The sequence below is a fragment of the Callorhinchus milii genome, unplaced genomic scaffold (assembly GCF_018977255.1).
Source record: "Callorhinchus milii isolate IMCB2004 unplaced genomic scaffold, IMCB_Cmil_1.0 Scaffold3, whole genome shotgun sequence".
NCBI lineage: Eukaryota > Metazoa > Chordata > Chondrichthyes > Chimaeriformes > Callorhinchidae > Callorhinchus > Callorhinchus milii.
Window position 1 is genome coordinate 30,471,203 of NW_024704744.1, and position 23,498 is coordinate 30,494,700.

General features: G+C 38.4%; 1 protein-coding gene across 1 annotated transcript in view; it reads left to right on the forward strand.

The window, feature by feature from the left end:
• arhgap18 (Rho GTPase activating protein 18) overlaps positions 1-23,498 on the forward strand; it is a 48,043-nt gene extending 24,545 nt beyond the window's left edge. The window contains exons 4-15 of the mRNA XM_007899249.2: positions 1,426-1,501; positions 2,237-2,397; positions 3,602-3,767; positions 5,602-5,693; positions 6,861-6,938; positions 8,086-8,245; positions 10,342-10,424; positions 11,758-11,964; positions 12,787-12,939; positions 19,180-19,313; positions 19,494-19,558; positions 20,584-23,498. Of these exons, the coding sequence (XP_007897440.2) occupies positions 1,426-1,501; positions 2,237-2,397; positions 3,602-3,767; positions 5,602-5,693; positions 6,861-6,938; positions 8,086-8,245; positions 10,342-10,424; positions 11,758-11,964; positions 12,787-12,939; positions 19,180-19,313; positions 19,494-19,558; positions 20,584-20,675 (1,467 nt within the window). The 3' untranslated portion in view covers positions 20,676-23,498. The remainder of the gene's footprint in view (positions 1-1,425; positions 1,502-2,236; positions 2,398-3,601; positions 3,768-5,601; positions 5,694-6,860; positions 6,939-8,085; positions 8,246-10,341; positions 10,425-11,757; positions 11,965-12,786; positions 12,940-19,179; positions 19,314-19,493; positions 19,559-20,583) is intronic.

Consider the following 23,498-nt stretch of genomic DNA (forward strand, 5'->3'; position numbering starts at 1 on the left):
TGACGTGAAAAGCGCTATATCAAATGCAAGGATTATTATTATTATTATGGTGGGAGTGAAGAATAGCTGGCTATGTGATAGCAGGTACCTGAGGGGTAGGAGAGAGTGGATAACAGTTAATAGTGCAAGTACGTAAACTGCATGCAAATGACATTGGCCTCCTGCAATGGTACTGCCGAGCAATAAGAGGAATAACATTCAATGTTATGGACTATTGATCAAATGGGTTCAGTCTTCAATTTACATATATTCTATGATAATACAGTACTAATATTCATAATCTTTGCATTTTGACATAGGGCTGTATCATGATGTCAAGACATCTCATAGATGCATAGGCATAGAAACAGGAGTAGGCTGTTCAGCCCCTCAAGCTCTTCACAAAATGTAAAAGCTCTTCACAAAATTTTACATTCATTCTGTTACCTCATTGCAATTTTGCGATTGTGGATACAGGCTGACTTAATGAAGAGCACAGGTGAGAAAGGCATTGCGTCTGGGCACCTCTGGGATAACTTCATCTGGAAGAATTTTTTTTTCACAGTTCCACATTTTTTCAGTGATTAGAGCTGCAATGTTTTAAAACTGTCACATAATTCATCTTTGTGCATACTTCTGGGACAGAGGAGAGGAGAACCTGTCAGAATGTTCTTCCATTCACTCTGAAGACCATTTGAGATTTTGCAGTTAATATCAACTTCATGTTACTGACCTCTGCTCTTCTTCTCTGAGTGTCTCCAAATCCCAGAGCCAGGGCTCAAGTGCAAAGCCCAGATGCCTGCAAAGTAATCATAGAAAATAAACTAAGCACATGTTTCTTCTCTTGATTTATGATGAAAAATATGAATAGCTTCAAAATTATTACTACCAGAAATGGTAGGATATTTCAAAGAGATAGATTCCTTTATTCCCTACCTATGTGCCTTCAAAATGAATAAATAGTGAGCATATCTACAAAGGGAGATATCTAAAAAGGAGTAAACTATAAGAGTATGGAAAAAGGCAGGTAAATGGGACTGAAAGGATTGTTCTTTAAAAGAGCCAGCATAGACATGATAAGCTGAATGGCCTTCTCCTGATCTGTAAATTTCTATGGTTCTATATGTGGGAACTACCACTTTAATAAAGGGTCATTTTTTATTTGTTACACTGGGTGATGGTGTCCCAGTATTGAGTGAAATCATTGTGTTAATTGTGAGTATGTTGTTTATGTTATGTTTGGATGTAATATCCATTAAATATAATTTCATATCATCACACAAGGAGCAGATGTTAAATGTTTCCAACAAGATCAGATGAAACATTGCAATATACCGATTGTTGATTTATCCTTTCCTATCCCATTTATCAATTGTTGCTCTGTGATCAACTGACTGGAATGGCAATATACAAAGAGACACAGATGTTCTTTATGTTGACTTTCAGGCCTCACATACAGATGAAGTTCAAGCTGCTGCTGCCAACGGAAATGAGAAAGGAAATAGCGCAAAGAAACTGGAAAGTATGGAACACACTTTACAGATAAATAATAATCATCCTCATGGTCGCCTTCTCTGCTTTAGTTACGTCTGTCCTTTTGGAATTGTGCAAGATTAATTTCATGATAAATAATAATCCTTGCATTTGATTTAGCACCTTATCATGCTTTTGACACCTCTCAAAGTGCTTCACATTATATATTGGGAACATAGGAACATGATTAGGTAATTCAGCCCCTCGAGCCTGTTCCACCATTCTATAAGATTATGGCTGATCTGTACCTCAACTCCAATTATCTGCTGTTGCCCCTTACCCTTTGATAACCTGACCTAACAAGTATCTATCCACCTCTTATTGTATCATATTGTAAAGTGATGTGACTGTCTTTTGTATTTTGTATTTTGTGAGCAATGTGTATATTCATGCTGTATTGGGAAGGGTTGGTATTCTGAAACGTAACCGAATGGGCCAAATCTCCCTTATGATCTTACAGACTGTCTGAGTTGACACTTTGGTATAATCACAATTATTCTTCACTTATAGGTCCAAGGGCTTTCAAACCACTGTCTTAAAATTGACATTGTTCTTGAAAAGAATTCTAGGAAATCAACTTTCAAATTTAGTCTGAATTTAAGGATTTTCAAAGATTCTGCATAATCTTATGTTTTGAAACAGTGGTCTTCAGGCTAAGATGGTGAGATATTCTGAGTCTCAGGTGAGCGGCCTGGGAGAGTAATAAATGCTATTGTCCTTCCAGGACAGCTGGGGAACCTAGATGTGAAGAATGAAGGCATTCAACATGCAGCGGTGTTTGAACCTGACATCAACCTAGAAATATCCTATTCTGAGCAGGCCGCGGAGATGAGGGAAAAGTCAAAGCACGGGAAGCCGAAAGGAGAGGATGATGCATCCTTGCCAGTGAGTGGTGTGCACGGCAGTTAATTCTACAGTCACCTTCAGCACTTAAAAAATCATTCAAATAAGCTTGTTGAAAGAAGTGACTGACAGATGTGAGAGATGCTGTGCTTTGTTAAAAACAGGTCTCGCGCAGTCACATTCAAATTCTGGCTAAACATCCCTACTATTCATATTTACATAGAGCGGTGCATTGTGTTCTGAATGTGTACAGTCCTAGGTTAACAACCCTGTGATGAGCAGTTTAGCCTAAATAGGCCACCTTGGGTAACTCCGGTTTCAGTCCTGCACGTTTATTTCTATTTCATTAACTTTTGTGAAACTGTACACACTTCATTAATGTAATACAAATAGTGCCTTTCTGAAATGGGTGCATATCTCAGAAATATCATGAGAGGTATAGGAAAGGAAACCCAGTTCAGCATTACATCTGGGGAACTGAACTGAAATGATTTGGTAATGTAGCCCAACAGCCTGTTTACTTTTTTTATTGTTGATTCACACTTTTGATATGGTGAGCCACGAGCCTTAGGTCTCTTTCAATTTCCTCCTTTTCAAGTACTGTCCCATCCAGGATATACATATGTTGACAATTTAACTTGCAAAATGCAGTACCCTGGTGTATTAAACTTCATTTGCTCGTGTCAGAAGTAGTGTTTGAGTCAGAGGGTTGAAACTGTGTGGATAATTGGACATTATGGAAATTATATAAATTACCTATAGTGCCAACTAAAATATTGTTCTGTCGGGAGCTATTCTGTTACTATAGTGCCATGCTGTGCCTACTCTCTCTCTCTTATACACACAGTATTAATCTCAGTATCAAACTCTCACTCTCACAAAATCTCTTTGTTTTTCTGTCTCTCTTTTACAGTCTCTCTCTCTCTCTCTTTCTCTCTCATAGCCTCACAGTCTCTCTCTCTCTCTCTCTCTCTTAATCTCTCTCTGAGCCTCTATCTGCCTGTCTCCTCTGTCTCACTCTATCTGAATATCTAAATTTCCATCTCTTTCTACTGATTTTTTTCTATTGTTGGGAACGGGAGACAATGCTTGTGCAACTTCCCGGAAGTTGGAAAAAGTTGATTAATCTGGGGGGGTTTTACACAAAAGCTTCACAAAACAAACAGGCATTTTGGGTAAAAATTGGTATTGAAACATTTGATGGTTCTTGATTTTGGTTATTAATTTTTTTTCTTCTTTTGCTAAGAATTATCGATTGCCAAAGGAGAAGACAGGCATCACAAAAGTGGGTGATCTTGCACCTCAGGACTTAAAGAAAGTTTGTTCACTGGCTTTGATTGAGCTGTCTGCTCTGTACGACACACTTGGTGTGAGTCTAAAGCACCCGAAAGCCATGAAAGTCAAATGTAAAGGTAATGGAATTGTGTATTATTCATGGTTAAGTGAGTAATAGGCACTCCTCTGAGAAAATCTGAAGGTCTTTGAGACATCGTCCTGACGTGAAAGGTGCTCTATGAATGAAAATTGTATTGTATTGCAAACTGTAAAATAGAAATTTAATTGGTATCTTGTGTCACTGAAATCTCCTTAGGATGCAAAGTGAAAGGAAGCCATTTGTGTCAGGTGATCTGAGAGAATTTTGTGTTTGGTTGGCTGGGTTTCTGACACGTGTGGAAACCTGGCACCATGGTTAAGAATATCTAAACCAGCCAGAGCTCAATATATTCATACCATCTACACAAAGATATATCTCTGTGTGTGGAACAGAGGTGATTGCATCCAGAGTTCTATTTGGATGATGCTCTCTGTGAAATTAGTGTCTGAGTCGAGTTCCAAAGGTTTGTCAGCCATGCGTCCAGGATTTATTCTTTACAATTGTTTTCGTGAATCTCGCAACGTAAACCCAAACGAGGAATCAAGACGAGGTACAAATATGGGCACGGTACTGTGTGAGGCAGTGGCACCCGGATTCACACAGAAACCACTTCCTACATAAAGCTGTCTCAAAAGGAAATCATTCACTTAAATTATTTGAAAGGAAAATTTCATCAAAGGATTGCTCCATAATGTTAAAGCTCTCTGCTTTTAAACTCTTCTGCTATAAAATGTAAATAATGTACCAAAGATGTCACTGGGGTTAAACTGATCATTAAATCAATGACCACTTTGTATGTTCTTCCAATGAGGCTTTTCACTCTGAAAAGATAGTACCAAATTACAACTGTTAGCAATCAACATAAAATAAGCCTCACAGGCTTGTAAGCAGCTGCAATCAAATGTTAAATTATTAGTTATAGTACTATACAAGTAGAATTTTAAAAAAAGTCACATTTAAAGATCGGAGCAGAATCATTTCACTTTGATTGAAATCAAGATAAAATACCTTTAAGAAATCTTTGGTAATGATTCAGAATACAAATTACAGCAGAGAACTGTGTATCCAGACACCTACTATCCACTTGTTCATTTATCCATATTGAGCTCAAATTCAGAGTGCATGGGACTGCAAAACTGGTCAATTCAATATCGAATTAAATGTGCGGGATGCGATTTTTTCACACTGCATACGTAAATCATGAGTCAAGTAACTTAATGCACATATGCAAAGTGAATTTTTCTTACCAGTTTAAGTGGTAAGGATGGAAAGTGTTTACTTAGCTATGCACAGTTAAGTTTGACGTGAAAGACATGGCATAAATATAAATTGTATTGTAAATTTTATAGAATCAGAGAAAGAGAGAGAGAGTGAAATGCAGAGAAAGAAAAGACTTGCAGAGAAAGTGAAAGTTTCAGAGACTCAGAGTGAGGGAGAAATTTAGAGAGAGAGAGATTCAACGAAAGAAAATAAGTCAGTGAGAAAGTAAGAATTACTGATTCAGATAGAGTGATTGAGTGAGAAGGGATTGGCACAATGTGATATTATAGTAACAGTTTGACTTCTAACAGAATTTTTTAGTTGGAGACACTTTTGCATGATGTCCAATTAACTGTTCTATTTCCTTATCCATAGTGGGGCTGGTTCCAGTTAGTGCGAGTAATTGATTCTATTGTAATGGGATCTATTTTATGATGATTTGTTAAGAGATACTTAAATAAGGACTGAGTCACTGATGGGGACTCTTTCACTTTGATTTAGACCTCAATACAATCTAATCAGATTTATCACACTAGATCCATAGTGTACAGTACATTTGGTGCATGGGATGTTTTTACATTGTTCTGAGTTCTGCACTCTTTTCCTTGCAGAAGTGGGATTGTTTGGAGTTCCTCTTCCATTGCTGTTAGAGCAAGATAACAAAAAGATTCCAGGAACCAAAGTGCCACTTATATTTCAGAAAGTAAGTGCAGAACGTGATAACCATTGAACTGAAAGTAACTTTCATTAGACGCTTGACAATGTGTTCACACAGATCTAATTTTAATCATTCTAAGCAGCAGTGCTGCACACATTTTTACAATGTGCAGATTGAGTGCTGCATACATTTTTCATATGGTGTGTGATCATTGCCATCGTCCATGCCTTCCAATCCCTTCTCCCTTGCTCAAGGTCTAACTCTGTCTTTGTGAATCACTTTGAAACATTATTCTACGTGTAGGGTACTTTTTAAGTACAAGTTGATGTTTTGATCTATGTCCACACCCCAGTGAAGGAGTTATACATGATTAACACAGCATCTCCAGGGGCCAGAGCAGGCTTAATGTACCAGACATTAAAGGGTGCACTGGCACAGCTCCCGGGGTACCTATAACACTTGAGACAAGTCTAAGGATAATTGTTGGTGTTTTTTCTAAAAGAAAGGATCTAGACCACTGGCTCCAATAGATTAATAATTCCCAAAGAGGATGCATTGCTCAGGTGATGAGTGCACTGAGAATAGAACTGAGTCATGCATATCAGGAAAGTCCCAGGTTAAATCTTCTGCTGAGTTAGGTCATCTCAGCAGGTAGAGAGAGCACTACAGTTAGCCTAACATCCTTAGGCTAGAGAAGTAAAAAAAGGTAGGGATGAATTGCTGTGGCTAATTAGTGACCACTGACCCCTGTTGTGTTTGCTTGTGTATGTAGAGATCTTTGGGGTCGACAAAATCAGGCTGATCAGATATCCCAATAGTCATGTAGCTACTTAATGTCCATGCTCACAAGGCCATTCGGGTGTGGTATTAAAAGGTGACAGGTTTGTGTAACCATATCCCTATACCAACCTTTAGAAGGGAATGGAACCTTCAATGTCTGAAACTTTTTTCCCAAATAATTTTTCCTTGCTTTCTCTTTTCCTGCCTTCAAAACCCTTCCAAAGACATATATTTAACTGTGCATTTGGTCAGATTGTTTAATTCTGTTGAGCACTTCGAGACATTCATCTTATGCGAGAGGTACTGTGAAAGTGTAAGTTGTTGTGGGTCACTATGTTTATCTGCAGAAGGTAGCCACTGTCTTTATCCCAGAGTTAAATATATCTGGTATCATACAAAGTTGCTGATGTGAGTCTACAAACATTTTTTTAGCTTGTCTCCCACATAGAGGAAAAGGGATTGGACACAGAAGGAATTCTACGAATCCCTGGAGTATCATCAAGAATAAAGGTACTATTCAGAATATTTTCATAGATGGTTAGTTAACTTACAGGACTTTTCCCTGTCTGTGCCTATACTAGAGGGATTTGCCTGTGGTAGTTTATTACTCAATTTAATGAAAGATTATCTGAATAATATACTTGCTATTTACATCTAACAATATTTGTTCATATTTACTGTATTTACTGAATTTTCTACAAATCTGACAATTGTCAAATTTTAAGATAAAGTAGTCTTAAGGCTTACACCATGAAGAATTTTTGGGGCCTCTGATTACTGTAGGTCTGGAAGATTGGAAGTTCTGCAGACCTCAAACCTTTCCTCAGCAATATCCAGGAGTTTTGAACAGTTCTAAGTAATTTCTGTCAAGTCAGTGCAAAGAATCAGGCTTGCTGCATCACTCTTAAAATGATTGGCATTGGTGACCATTCCCTAAGAGAACAAGCCATGATGACAGGTTTCTTCTCCCAGGCTGGTTTTGAGATAAGTAGCGGGAAGCCTACCAGATGCAACTCACTCATTGTCCAGTCATCTCCCCTTCCCTGGAGTTTAGCAGTTAGTCTGTTATTACTTGCATCTTCAGGGTGTACATTATATGAGGAATCACAACCCCAACTCCCAGCAATGATACATAATGTCACAGGCTGTTGATGTGGTCTGAGTTAATAATAATAATAATGAGTTAGACACATTATAGAAGCTTGTTCAATACAGTGTGATGATTCAGTCTACCACTGCTCCCATACATTTCTGGGGTTACATCATCATGTTGGGATGTGTGGAAAAAACACTTATTCTGCTCTGCTGGGAATGTTGCCTTCTTTTGACAGTTTATCAACATTCAAGTTTTCAAATACAACGTTCTCTCTCCAAATCCGTCCACCTCGCATCCTCCTTCCAGTTTTCAAAAACCTTCGAAAAACATACTTCTTCGATCATGCCTTTGGGTCAACTCCCATCTATCTCACCACTTTCCATCTTGCTTAGGATTCCGCTCTATCTCTGTAACGTGCTTTCAGGTATCAGCCAATGTGCAAGTTGTTCTTTATAACAACTTGTAACTTCTCATGATGAGGGTATTGTGCAGGAAAGAGAATGCAGTGTAACTTTGGGATGGAACTTGATGTGATACTCTTTTTCTCTTCCACTTGTTAAGAGTCTTTGTGAAGAGCTGGAAGCAAAGTTCTATGAAGGAACCTTTAACTGGGACAATGTGCGTCAGCATGATGCAGGGAGCATACTGAAGCTCTTCATAAGGGAGTTGCCTTACCCACTTATCACTGTCGAATATCTCAAAGCTTTCCACGATATACAAAGTAAGGCACTAAACTCTTGTTTTATTAATCATTCAACATCACGTGGAAACACATCGTTTCTTGTGTACATTTAATTTTACATTTCTGTGAATGAGACTTTCAAGATTTTGAATGTAATGTACTCTGAATGTGGTGGTACCTGGAAATGTGCCAAACTTTGAAATGATACAAACAAATTCAGTTCTCTTGTTTGAAGGGGAACAAAAGTTTAGAGGAAATTCAAAGAGCTTTTTCCTGGTTGTAAGACTCTATGATGTGTGAATCACAAATGGGTCTGTAACAAGCTAATCCGGGTTGTGTCACGGCTGATGCATGAATGCTGACTTCAAGGAAGGAAGAGCTGAGATCGATGTCTCAGTGGAGATTCTAAGGGTCAGCTTGTGATTCCACTTCGAACTTGTACCTGAAAGAGAAAAAACATTGAGGGAGAAATTCCACCTGAATCTAGTTTTACTCTTTTTATGTAGCATTTCAGTATTCGGACCTCAAACAGCAACTCCGAGTGCAGAATTTGGCAAATTGTTGAATTCAGTGTTAACTTTGAAGCCTGGTTTCCTGTAGTTCTTAAAATAATGTACAGAAAGCTGGTTTCAAAAAGTAAGTCGGTACACTAAAATCCCAGCTGGCTGGACTGATGGGGGAGAGATTCTGTCACGGTGAACCAGAATTTCTGACTAAGTGTAATTACGACCAGTAAAGCATTTACCATCATTTTTTGGCACTGTGTGTTTTTATGTGAGAATATACTGTATGTTAAATTTAGTTATTTTCTGCTCACTCACCAAAGGCCTACAGGCGGACATTGTGAAGGCTGGCCGTTGTGAAGGCTAGCAAGGATGGTTAGGCGGGAAGCTGCAGGCAACACATAGGCTGCTCAGAATGGTATTGCCATGCACTGGGAGACTTGGCCTGGCAGGGTCTATGTGCCAGCCTGCAGAAATTTTAGGCCCGTGGAAATTTTAAAAAAATATTTAGGTTTTGGACCCAGTCCGGCTAGGTTTGAATTCTGAATAACCAGTCTGGTAAGCTGGGCGCTTACTGTATTTAAGAATTTGTCAAATTCAGGATGTTCTGAAATGTCAAGAAAATAGAGAAAATCTGGACACAGATATAATTAATCTCCCAATATAATTATAAAGGTGGTTTCTCTGTAGTCATATGCACGAGTGACAAATATGGAGTCCTGTAGCTCAGTGGTTGGAGCACTCGTCTCGCAAGTGAGAGATCTGGGTTTGATTCCTGGCAGGGCGAAACCCTGGGAAAGCTTCCTTGCTCCACATGCCTGATAATAATCCCTCAAGAAAAAAACACAATAATAAATTGGTCACTTCAATCCATGACTGTTTGTGGGACACTGTTGTGCACAATTGGCTGCCGCGTTTTCCCCACAAATCAATTCACTTTACAATATATTCTGTGAAGCGCTTTGAGACGTCTAGAAGATGTGAAAAGTGCTATACCAAATGCAAGGATTATTATTATTTTATATTATTAAATATATTTCAGTGCATGTGTGTGGGGGGCACATACACTGAGCTCACATTTCTGATGCTCAGAGTGAATTGAAGGCCAGGGATCAGTTGCTGTGAGCAATTTGTATTCCTGAACTTCTTTTGGTTGAGCTTTGTTCACTCATGATTCTGTGTGAAATGTCCTCAGGTTATAATGGAATTTGTCAATAACATTGACTTGATTGGGTCCTGCAATAGGAGTTAAATAGAGGGCAGCTCGGCACAATGCTGTCATTCTTGACTTCTTGGAGTGTAATGCCCACTGTTATGTAATGCTAGCAAACCTTTCATTTCTCACTTATAAAAGGAAATCCAATTCTCAGAGTAGAATGGGAAATGAGAGATTCACCTCTAAATGACGAATTCACTATTAGAAAACAACACGTGATTGACCCTAATACATGCAGCCTATATATTTCTGGTACAGACTCAGTCACCAACATGACAATATGAATAACAGAAGGAGACCTAGGTAAAGCCTTTCTGAGGAGGATGTTTGCTTGTGCAGCTCTCAGATAATTGAATATTTTTAAAAACATTAAATGCTCTTTTAATAACACCAAGTTTCAAATATTTGATTTACAGAACTTTCAACCAGAAAACTTCAGTTTCAGGCTCTTAATTTGCTGGTGCTTTTGCTCCCCAACCAAAACCAAGACCTGCTGAAGGTAGGTCTGTATCATATCGATGTAAAACTCAAGAGCACACTTTGAAACTGGGGAATAATTCTGCACAATTGTGACGTCAGCAGTGAAATGATGAGACAGAAATTGGCTAATTGTTAACGTGGGGAGTTGGCAGGAAACTCATGTACAGGGTGGAAAGTTTTCTTATGCCTTATTACAAAACAGCGATATAAGTCAGAGGAACAGCGGAATCAAGCTGTCAGAGAAGCATTTCGCCTCGTCACTCCATCATGTTACGGAAGATGTCACACTGCATGACATAATGATGATGGATCATTATCTGCCATGAAAATGATGGTGCTTGCACCAATCCTCTGGATGTCTAACTACAGTTAAACACTTGTACTGAATACAATTAAGTACTTCTAAATACAATTATCATCATCCTTTCACATGTTTCAGTTGTTGGTGAGTGCTCTGTAGAAAAAAACATGGGGATAACAGGACTTTGTGGAGACCTTGAACAATGAATGCAGAAAAGCTGACTGATATTAGCAGTCTGTTAGAGCACTGGTTGGGAATTTATGGACCCCCAACTACTGCATTGTAAAAGTATTAAAGAAACTCATTAAGATGTACCACAATTTAGATCCCATTTCTTTTCGCATTGAAGACTTTAGAAACATTCATGGTCAGGGTCTAGATGAATAATAAATTGCCAGAGTAACAATATTGTACATGCAAAAGCATTGCTATGACTTATACAAATAGCCATCTGGAGTTTGGGAAGTGTACTGGGTTTCCCCATTGTCTTTTTAACTTTGGGAGCTGGGTTTGAATCCAGACTTGGGGATTTTTTTTTGTCATCAGGTATTTTGCACATGCAGAAACCTATCACAATGCTTAAGAGTGTACAAACCAGAGTGAGAATTCCACTTACGTACACTACCAACATATATACATTTCCGTATGTTTGAAATTAAATGCACACTCTCTCCTTGGAGGAATGCACCTTGCTTAGCTAATTACAGAGATTATAACGCAGGTTGGCAAGAGCCAAGGTTTCGTAACACCAGAATGTGTGTTGGGGTACACTTGCAGTTCAACTAACTAAAACTTCACAGGTTGACATTTTGAAAGCACTGTGTGTCAAACTTCTCACTGCTTGTCCAGTTGGGCTTTGGCTTGCAGGGTTAACAGGAGCTGAGTGGAACGATTCCCCGCTCCCATTTGAAAATAAAAACATAATAACAGAGAAGAATTTGTTTAGAAATCGTTGAAATAACGTTTCACTTTCTGCTAAAATGAAACCCAGTTCTACTGCTTGCAGGGTAACTTTGGAAATAATTCTGATATAATTCATATCCATTTGCAGGCAATGCTTGAATTTCTTCAGAGAGTAATAGACAACAGAGAGAGCAACAAAATGACGCTGAACAACATTTCCGTTGTCATGGCGCCAAACTTGTTTATGTTCAAAGGATTTTGTTCAAAGGCAAGCGGGTTGATGGAGTTATCAATGGCTGCTGGAACAAGCAACATCATGCGCTATTTGATTAAATACCAAGACCTCCTGTGGACGGTAAGACAAGATCATGTGTGTGGGGAATGGCCCCTGAAAGTAAACTCATTTCCTCTGATACTCATATGGGTTAGCCTGAACAATTAAACCCAACAGTAACAAAAGTCAGAGTTTAACACATGTCTGAATTCCACGTGATGTTGAATGATTAATAAAACAAGAGTTTAGTGCCTTACTTTGTATATCGTGGTCATGCCCTTGACCTCGTCATCACCCACGGCCTTGACATTTCCGACCTTAGTATAGTGGATAAGGCCATCTCGGACCACTTCCTCATCCCTTCTCCCCTCACATCCCTCTCTCCTCCACCAAGCCCTCAACCCATTCTCTACCGCCCTTGGAAAAGGCTATCCCCTGAGACTCTCACAAATGCCCTCACATTATCAAACATCCTATCCTTCTGGCCTTCCACCCATGGAGATCCTGAAGCAGCCATCTAGCTGCTCCATGATCGCCTCTCCTCCACTTTCAACTCCCTCGTCCCCTAAAATCCAGGACCATCTCCTAGAAAATAGTGGAAAAAAATGCAATGCCATCGCTGTTATTGAAGAGTGGAGCTCTAGAAATAATAATAATAATAATAATAATAATCCTTGCATTTGATATAGCGCTTTTCACGTCCTTTTCAAAGTTTTTTCAAAGGTTTTCAAAGACCTGGTGTTGTTCACTTAACTTCTGGCAGTGGAGTTTGTTCAGTACTTATCCTAGCAACGCTGTGAAAATACATTTGAAGCAACTAAACCCAGACGTCATGGATCTAGATCTTTAGACCTCAGGAAAAGTGCTGAATATATTAAAAAAAATTCTTTCTACACATTCCAGATTCCAAAGTTTATTATGATTCAAGTTCGACAGAGGAACATTGAAAACCATAAGAAGCAAACCAAAGACAAGGCCATGAAGAAGCTGCTGAAAAAGATGGCCTATGATAAAGACAAGTACGACAGGAGCCAATCGGAGAAGTGTCTAACAGATGTAAGCAATCTCCAAGGCCATACACTGCAACATTTTATTTCAAAATATTTTCAGTCAGCAGTTTAATATCATCATTAGTTATTGTATCATAATTTGGGAGGAAAAGCAGCCTTGAAAATCATGCAATATTGGACCAAAGCCAATTTTCTGTAGCAACTCATCACAATTATATGGTTGCAGAAGAAATACGGTTTAAATTACCTAATTTATGAACTTGCTCGATCTTCCTGTGAAGCCTGATGGTCCCGTATATAGTAATTTCTTCATCCACTTGACTAAAGGGTATCAATTTAAGATGGTTAAAACAAGCAAATGTGGAGGTTAGGAGATTTTTTTTCATGCACAGAGCAGTTAGGATATGGAATGCTCTGCCACCAGAAGGTTAAAGAAGAGAATCCATATTAGCTTTCAATAGGGAACCAGATAGGTACCTAAAAGGAGTCAATGGTGCTATAGAAATGTAATTTTGTATTGAAAGGGCAGGTAAATGGAACTAAAATGATTACTCTTAAAAGAGTCACCACAGATATGATGTACCAAATTGCTTTCTTCTGTAGATTTAAATTATTTTACTTAAATCTCCTTCTCTCACCGTCCTTTGTACAGGACTACCCTGTTATTAAGTGTCTCACCAGAGTGTAGCTTTGCTTTTATCGTGAGGGCCCTGTAGATGTTTGGTTACTGGATACGTGGTACATGCCCATGGGAAAAAATTGGCTGATGTCTGGGTTTTAAGGTCCCATTGGTGTTCACTTCCTCTGCAATGCACATGTGCCCCATATACAGGAAGTTTTGCTAATGTCACTTCCTGCACAATAAGTAATATTACAGGCACTTCTTGCACCTGATGACAGAAGTCAGACATTTTTCTGTGCTCTTTTAATGTGACAGCTGAGATATTAGTCTCTGATTATTATATTGGTCTTATTCTGTATTTTGGGGGTCAAAATTGTCATATCCATAATTTTTTAAGCAGTATGTTTAATAATATTAATAATAATCCTTGGATTTGATATAGCGCCTTATCATGTCTTGGAGACATCTCAAAGCGCTTCACAAAATATACTTTAATGTGAATTGACTGTATATTTTGTGGGCTTGAAAGGTATATTCAAACATCCTCCTGACTTCTGAAATAATGAGAGCACCCAAACTGTCTTTAAAGGCCTGGTTACAGCCATCTTAGATTGACACTTAGTAAGATCATTTATGAAAGCTAATAAATGATTTTTCTGACCTTATTCAGGGGCCTAACTCTGAGATCCAGTGGGTTGACATCTAGCAGATCTGGGTACCTGCAGGGTTCACCAGTTATGATTCAATTCTGAATTCTTATCATTTAAACCGAATGACATAAACAAAGCACTAAAAAGGTTCGACTTCTGCGTCACTAGATTGCTGCTGTTGTCACTTCCTAATTGTGCATATCAACGCACAATATGCAGGATGTGACTTCAATGGAGACCAGTTGGCGCAGAGGTTCAACAGTGTCATCCCTGCTCTATGTCTACTTGAAAGAAAACTCTTCCAACACTTTCTTCCATCACTCCTTCCATATGCCCTTGTTCTTTCCAGATTAGGGATTAGAACGGGCCAGAGCTAGCCCAGCATCCACAGTGCCAGTGAAAACTTTCAGTGGCACTGATGGATGTCAGGAAGGCTCTGTGATAAGACGCTGCTCCTGTGCCAGTGAAAGCCAATGGCAGTGGTAAAATTACTGGAGGAAAAATTACTCCAGATACTGGATTCCAATACGCCATGACTGAGTAAGATCACTAATATAGGGCAACACCATTATTGCACCCTTTGTTAGAGCACAGCCTCACTTATAGCGCTGGTTCCTGTGCATGGTATACTGGACTTCCAGGACAAGCAAGCCAGCATTCCACATTAAAAAATCTCCAAACTCCACATCAGTGAATTTTTACTGACATTACTTGCCATACATTGTGTGCTGGTATTCACAGGAAGTGACAACACTGGCAACCTGATGACTCAGAAGTCAGCCTTTTTTTAACACTTTGCTTATAATGTGAATCAATGGATGAGGTACAATAACAATGTTCTAATAATGAGATTCCCCTTTATCTTTATGATTGATTTATCAATCATTTTGTCTTTATGTGTCAAATATGGGGAGATTAATAGACTGTAGAAACAGAGAGCAAAAATCAAATCATAGGCAAGCATAAAGGGAAAGAATTAACACTACCAAAGTGTCACTGGAATTCCAAAAATCTGAGAGCAAAAGAGCTATGGAAAATAAAACAGTTTGGGAGAGATTATAGAGTGTGTGTGAGCAAGAGATAAAGACTGAATTGACTACTAGGGTCATTTGTGCTTTCTTAGTTACAGTGCGATTACACATATACCTCATGTTTTCACATTTATATTTTAATCATTTTCTTTGATCAGATATCATCACTTATTATGTTTAAATCAGGACATTTGAGTAATTTTAGAATTACCAATAACACCGAAGTTAATTTGCAGCAGTTATCTGTCACCAGCATCTCAGTATTGACTCTACTTACTGACTCATTTACAACTCAGCTGATGTTTCCTCTCCAGCCCCAACCAGAAGATAAAGCTAAACATAATGTGTTTTTTGTTGGAAGTGACATTGCAGTTGATATATATCTGAATTATTCAGCACTTTCCATTAACCTTTGCAGTTGTCGTCTTGAGAAACTTCTCTTTCATCTGATCCTCGTCCAATGAATCTCCTCACCAGTTAGTGAGTGTGCCCCGTGGTGACGCGGGGGGTGGGGGCGGGGGGCGGAAGGGGGTAAACGGGGTGTGTCCTTGGCGCTGAACTGGATCCAGGATAACATGTGTGCCAGTGGAATGTTAGAATCAAGCTCACCCTCTGTGGTGATCTCAATAGTCCGGTTCCTGAACCAGGCGGGTCCACAGTATTCCAAGGCACTGCTGATGACAGCATACCTTATCAGTAGGACTTAGAGGGACAGAGCAGTCAATGGGGGATAGGGATTCTTCCCATTCTACTCATGTTAGCCTTGCAAGTAGTAGTTGCAATCGTCATGCAATTGTTGGGATTTTGGAGGCACCATTTCATACTGGCTCCCGGGATCAGGATTTCAGTATTGCAACCCCTACCTGCAAGCCAAATCCCTAACAGGTAGGGTGATCCTAGCTGGACAAGCAGCAGGAAAGCTTGCCAGACAATGCCAGCTATGTGGTTGCAGTTGGTTAGACTTCAGCATTATCTGGGGTCCACAAGCCTTGGCTCTTGACAACAACCTGTGCCTAATATTTTCAGGAAATAGGTAAATAGGATGAATCTTTTCAGAGAAAGAATGCGAATTACACTCCAATAAATAGCTCGGAAATTTCATTGTATAGGTGGGATGTATGGAACTCTCAGTTTGGTTTGGATACTCTCGAGTATGGTGATGGGTTTCCGCACCCAGATCCAAAACCTGGCTGACCAAAAAAAAAAGAATTGCCTCCCACGTCTGACTGTGACCTCTTTGAATTCCCCGAACCTCTGGAACTGCTTGCATTTATTCCTCTGACTCACCCTCTCTCTATCTATCTTCAAATCCTATCTTAAAACCTAGCTCTTCAGTTGGCCTCGTCACCTCCTCCCTTTCCTGCTAGTTTGGCATCTAACTCCGCTACTGTGAAATGCTCTGAGATGCTATCCTACATGAAGGGTAAATGCAAGATGTCATTGCTGGTATAGTGACATATAAAGTGGTCTGGGAGAGGACAGAAATTAATTTAAGTATTGTGGCTGCTAGAGATTCATTCACTTTAACTCAGTGAGGGAAAGCTTACTTCAGAAGGATGTAGGAGTCCTTAATGTCTAAGGGGTATAAAGGCAACATCCACCCAGCGTAGGGCTGAGACACACAGACCTCAGATGCCACAAGTTTCATTCCTGGTCTGTGCTGAGTTACTGGACATCAGTTAAAATAGCAGTTGAATTTACAACAATTCACATTAGCACCTCTGAGTGAGCCGGGGAACAGGAAAGTTAGCCAGGGTTTCTGCTCCTAATCGCCATCCTTCCCCCTGCTAGAAAATTATGTAGCTGATATCAAGTGAGTATAAATTTGTGTTCAGCTCCAATGTACGACCCAATGCAAGAAATTGAGATTTGCTTTCAAAGCTCATACATGAAAAATTAGAGCTTGGATGATGTACCAGGGAGGTTCTATTACTCACATGTACATTGGTAAGTCAATGACTTTAGGACAGTAAATTGGCTGCTGCGTTTCGCCCACAAATATCAAGTCAATTAACTTTACAGTATATTCGTGAAGTGCTTTGAGACGTCTGTAGAAGACGTGAAAAGTGCTACATCAAATGAAAGGATTATTATTACTTATAAATTGGAAAGAAAAGGTGTGAGGAGAGTTTTATTTATGTTGGATAAATAGCAGGAAGAAACATATTTTCATTACTTCATAGAGCAAAGGTGAAATTTTATTTTTAACGCTTATAACATTTAATTTGTTTTCCAGTTGTTTTTCAAATAACTAATGTGACATCTTTATTTTATTGTTATGTTCTTTATATTATCAGTAACATATGTCAAGTCAAAATCTCACAAAATTGGGACAAGAAAATTTTGCTTTTAAGTTTTTTTGTACCAAACATTTCTCCAAATGTAATACAGATAGTTATTTGGAAAATACAGTACTGTTATTCAGAATTACAGGTTCAAGTTGAATAGCCATAAAAATACATGACAGTCAAATGCAAGAGTCAATCCCAAATGGTTCAGTGCAAACCCATCATATTTGAGCCTTCAGCAAGATACACCTAATACAGAGTGTGCTCTTTCAGCCCTGAAACGCAATTGGATCTATCTTACACCGATCACTAAGGATAACAATCTTTTTTGCTGTGTCTTTATAATGGGATTGGGATTTCCCAATGTAAAGTCTCATTGAAAAGACTGCTATTATTGGCAGTTAGCTTTAGATAGTCCCCAATTAATTACTGTAATGTCACTCTCCACACTGACAGGTCTAATATGCCCCATAGGGTCTTTAGTCCATCGAGTATTCTGTTTTTGATTAACTTGTGTGGTTATTGAGAAGCTTCATGCAAAGCTACATCCCGTAGTCCAAGACAATCGTCATGGATAGAGCAGTGCAGGAATGAGGTAAAGCATGTAGGATGGTATGTTTGGACATTGTGAGGAATAACTAAAGTTCTGATCCCTCACTTTTCATCACCTGGGGACATCCTCCCGACGTGAAAGGTGCTTTACAAATATAATTCCGTTGTTGTTGTTCTGCCCCCGCACTCTGGAACTCCATCCCACGGTCCCTTCGCCTCGCTTCCTCCTTTGCCTCCTTCAAGGCCGTCTCAAGATCCTTCTCTTCGATCGTGCCTTTGGTTGCCCTCCCACCTCTCCGCCTTCCCTCACCCATACAACACCCCTCTCCCATGCTCGGACCCTGACACCTGACTGTTCAGCGCTTTGGGACGTCCTCCCAACATGAAAGACGCTCTATAAATGTAATTTTGTTGTTGTTGATGTTCAAAGTATCAATGACCATCATGGTCCTGATGGATTAGAGCATGACAAAAACGATTGTGTTGGAGAGGTTTGAGGCTATGTTGAGAAAAGGATCATATTCTAGTTATTAGTCACTGTATGCTGAATGTCTTATTCCAGAGGCCTATATAACTTCTTTCTGGTATGGAGTAATTTTCAATACATGTCTGACTTTTTTTCACAAGTGATACAGTATTTATATATAAGTATTGGGATATTCTCTTTGTTATTGTACTCCTGCTGTTACGTGTTGCTCTCTGCTTTAGTGGACGGACAAGGAAACATTCTCACAGTTCAGCACCATTGCATTTCCTTCCTTTCTTCCCTGTATTTGATCTTCTTTCCCTCCTTCCTTTCATACATTGCTGAAGCCTTTAGCTGCTCAGTCTGTGCCTCTAATTGATCACTGTCTGAGGGAGGATTCATGGGTATGAACTCAATCAGAGAATTACATTAACACCGACGCTTGAACAAAGTGAATAAGTGATAGTGTTCGAAGCATCTAAAAGTCTGTGGAAAATAGCTCAGCTTTTGTGTAAGTCACTGAGATTTGCATGTTGTTCTCTTGGGTGAGCTTTTCTCCCTCTGGTCAGCATTCAAAAAGAGATGCATATTGTAATATTTTTTCCACTTTGATTAATAACTGTTACCTGTGGGGAAATAAAATCTTCTAATTGTCTCCTGCTGATGTGTTCTTGCAGTCAGTGGTTCTTCAGGGAGTAATCCGTGTTCAGGCACCATATCTTTCCAAAGTTTCCATGGCGATTCAACTAACGGAAGAGCTCAAAGCTAGTGATATCTTGGCACGTTTCCAACAGCATCTCAGTCAGAGCAGGTGAGCTGACCTCCACTGATTTGTTTTCTCTATTGCTTTACTGCCCCCAAATGCAACAAGATAAGTTATAACTGGCTATACTTGAAGCTTGATTTCTGTAGTCAATAGTATTAGTTCTTTGCTGATTATGTGACCGGCATTACAGTGTATCTGTGTAGTAACAATACCCTTTGTTCACAGCAACGGAATTGCTGAGCCTGCCAATAAAGAGGAGGTTTGCTTGTATGAAATTGGGGGTAATATAGGTAAGGATTTTCTTATAATTTGGGTGTGGAATAATTTTTAATACACTTTTGATAAATTTGTAAGAAATAATTAAAAGTGAAATAATCCTTACATTTGATATCACGCCAACAACATCTTAAAGTGTTTTACAAGGTTTTTGTAAAGTGTAGTAACTGCAGGTTTGCAGATAAACATGGCAGCTAATTTACGCATAAAATGTCCTACAAAATATACAGTCAATTAATTCACTTTATAGTATATTCTGTGAAGCTTTTTGAGACATCTCAAAGACGTGATAAGGCGCTATATCAAATACAAGGATTATTATTATTACTACCTTGGTGTTGAGTCTGAGTATTATTATTATTACAAACAGCCACACAGAGAATGGTCAATGTTATCTGGAGTATACTGTATACAATCAAAATCTTCATTCACTGTATACAGTCTAAAACATCATTTGGAATTTTTTAATTATTTAGTAAGTATGAGTGAACGCTTGTTTCAGCGGGAGCACCCTCTGCTGCTTGGATCAATCTCATATAAATATAGACAAATAATAATAATAATTCTTCCATTTGGAATTTGGTACATTTACATCAGGATGTCTCAAAGCGCTTCATAGGATTTACTGTATGACTGTATATTTTTACATGGACATGATAGTCCATTTACACACAGCAATCAATGTCTGACAAACAGCCATGAAGTGAATGACCAATTTTATTTGGGGATTGTTGGTCAGGACACCGGGAGAAACTCCCTTCTCTTTTCAAATAGTGCCATGACATCCACCTGAAATGTCACAATTGAGCCCGACTGACTTGAATGTGGAGAGTGTCACTATTTAGATCAGATGGAGAGCTTTTGTGTGCAGCAATGGCACAAGGTTACTGCAGTTTGTAGTGATACCTTTAGCACGAGTGGATTGGTAGAATCTACTGCTTAAAATTGTGAATATGTAATAATAATTATTTACACTCTTAACTTGGTTAACTTAGCTAACTTGACCATGTTTGCTTGAAAAATGTACTTTGTGTTGCAGGAAAACGTTGTCTGGATGACGACACCTACATGAAAGATTTATACCAGCTTAATCCAAATGCCGAGTGGGTTATAAAACCTCGGTGTCAATGAATTATTGCAAGCACACATGGAGAAAATGATTAAGAAATACTGGACATGGACAAAGTGATACTAATGACATTTGGGTTCTTATTTTCCTGTTTGTATATCATATCCTGGTGTATGATACGATGCTCTTCAACCTTAATGCAGTGGAGGACATGTTGCTCATAACCAGCAGTCCTTATATCATCAGGAGCTAGCTTGCACTTGGTAAACAAACAAGTACAAAATTAAGTTGCTTATATCAGGAATTTGTCTAATGCTTATACCACATGCAAGTTTGACTGGTCCAAAACGTCTGCACACTTTCTCCTCCCAAGGACAAATAATGTTTTGGCTAAAAGTCACTTGTATCAACAAGGACCAAAGAATGAGTGTCAGAACTGAGTAACATTTATAGTGTTACAGTTAATCACGTAGTGTATCTACACATGAATGAAGAAACTCTTTAGAAACTAGTTTTATTTTATAAATTATAGTTATATACTTTAGAATTAAGGAAATGTTAGTAAAGTGTATAGGGAACTCAATAGTAAACATTGATAGGCACAAATTAAAGTGTATTTTACCCATTTGCAGTTAATATTTGTTAATGTTATTCTGTAAAGCACTGTCAGACCTTTCTCATAGGTGAAAGGTTCTAGGTAAATGTAAATTGTAACTGAAGCATCAGTCCAGCAGTTTATTCCAAGGTGGTAAGTGGAGAGACAGTGATGTACATTGTACTTTAAACTACAGGGTTGAAAAACTACTCATTGGAAAAACAGTTGCATGCATGGTGCCCTGACACTGGGAAAAGCATCTTGGGAATATAACCCCTTGTACACTTCGTCAACCTGTGAAAACTTGGCTCATAGACAATCTTAGGTTAGAGCCAAGGACTTTTAGGCCGGGGTATATAGGGTCTCTTGGAAGAGACAGACTTTACATCACAAGATGTTTTTTCCAAATCAAATTGTCATTTACCCAGATAATTCCCCATTGACATTTTTTTCAAATGCATTACAGTTTGAAGGCACCATTGTCAAAATGGGAAACATAAACTGAAAATAAATCTATTTTGCAAAAGAAATGAAATCAGTTTTTGAAAAGTATGTTGGAGACAGCGAAAGTAAGAACAAAGCAACACAATACATTCAGTAGAAATGTGCTGAAATGTTTATTTGATTGTGTACTTAGTTTGTATATTGTATAGTTTATTCTCTGATTCCTCATGGGTACTGATTATGGCAGATCTGTGTCTTCAGGTGTGCTTTAAAGAGGTAACATTATATTGCAAAAGGATGTGATTCACAACTTGAGTGTGTACGTGGAGCTCTCAGTCTGGTTTGGATACTCTTAGACAAAGTGATGGGTTTCCACAAATGTCAGACACCCGGCTGACCAAACAAATTTAGGAAACTGTTCAAAATCACAATATGTTGTATGCATGGTGTTGTTGTAAGTTGAAGAGCAATTATAGTTTTACAATTGCATTTATTTACAAGCAAAAAAGACACATTTATAAACCCAAACAAATGAACTGAAGAGCACTGAGTTGCCAACACATTGCCTACACAAGAACAGATTAACCTTCTTCACAGTGAGAACGACACCAGGAGGAAGTTATGATGTGCCATCAAAACAAAATGAGATTTCAGCAACAAAGTGGCACTTGAAAAAAAGGTATTGGTTTGATGAATCCTATATAAGGATTTAAATATAGATTCCTTTGCTTTTGATTATTTTTGTTATATTATAATATGTTTCAGACAAAGTGTAAACATATTAAAATGGTTGCTCATGTATAAATGTTGATACTATTTTACATTTTCAGTACAGTTGTTTTTTTAAACTGTACAGTCACCTTTTCAAGTTGTGTAAATAAAAAAATCAAATGATTTAAATTATTGCAGACATTTCTGCTCTGCTGGAATTTTGATACTTTGTGTATAATAATAATCCTTGCATTTGATATAGTGCCTGAGCACACAGTTGACACGTCTCAAAGAGCATCACAGAATCTATTATAAAGTGGATTGACTGTATTTTGGAAATGTATAAATTGGAAGTCTCCAGTCACCAACAAGCCTGGAACAACATGATATTATTATTATGTGTCTGAACAAAAAACTAAAGTTCTGACGAAAGGTCATCGACTTGAAACATCACCTAATTTTTCTCACTCCATAGATACTGCCTGACCTGCTGGGTGTTCCCAGTGACTACTGTTTTTACATATGATATGTGTCTGATGCTGTTTGTGACTTTCTACTATGGATATTGTGTTTTCCCTTCCCCTCCATATGTTAATTCACTCTTGTGTGGATAAATCCAATTGTTAAAAGCATAATTTCAAGTTCATTGTTTCTCTTGTACTGGGATCTGGGTTAAGGATTACTGTCAATGTGGATGGAATCAATAGTAACAAAATCTTAAATGGAACAAAATGAGAAAGGAAACTGAATACTAATGTTTGAAGTGTCAAAAAATCAAAACCAAAAAATAATATTAATAAACAAAACACAAAATACTGCAGATGCTGGAAATCTGAAACAAAAACAGAGAGATGAAGGGTCGTGGACCCGAAACGTTGACTCACTTTCCTTTCTCCATAGATGCTGTCTGACCTGCTGAGTTTTCCCAGCTCTCTCTGTTTTTGTTTAATAATAATAATAATCCTTGCGCCTTGTCACGTCTTTGAGACGTCTCAAACCGCTTCACAGAATATACTGTATATATTGTTGGCGAAAGTACTCGCGTTTCTGGATATCCCAAACTGTTTAAAAAGCAGAAACAACAATGTAGCATTAAACACCATAGAACAGAAAAAATAAAGAATGGAATTAGTGA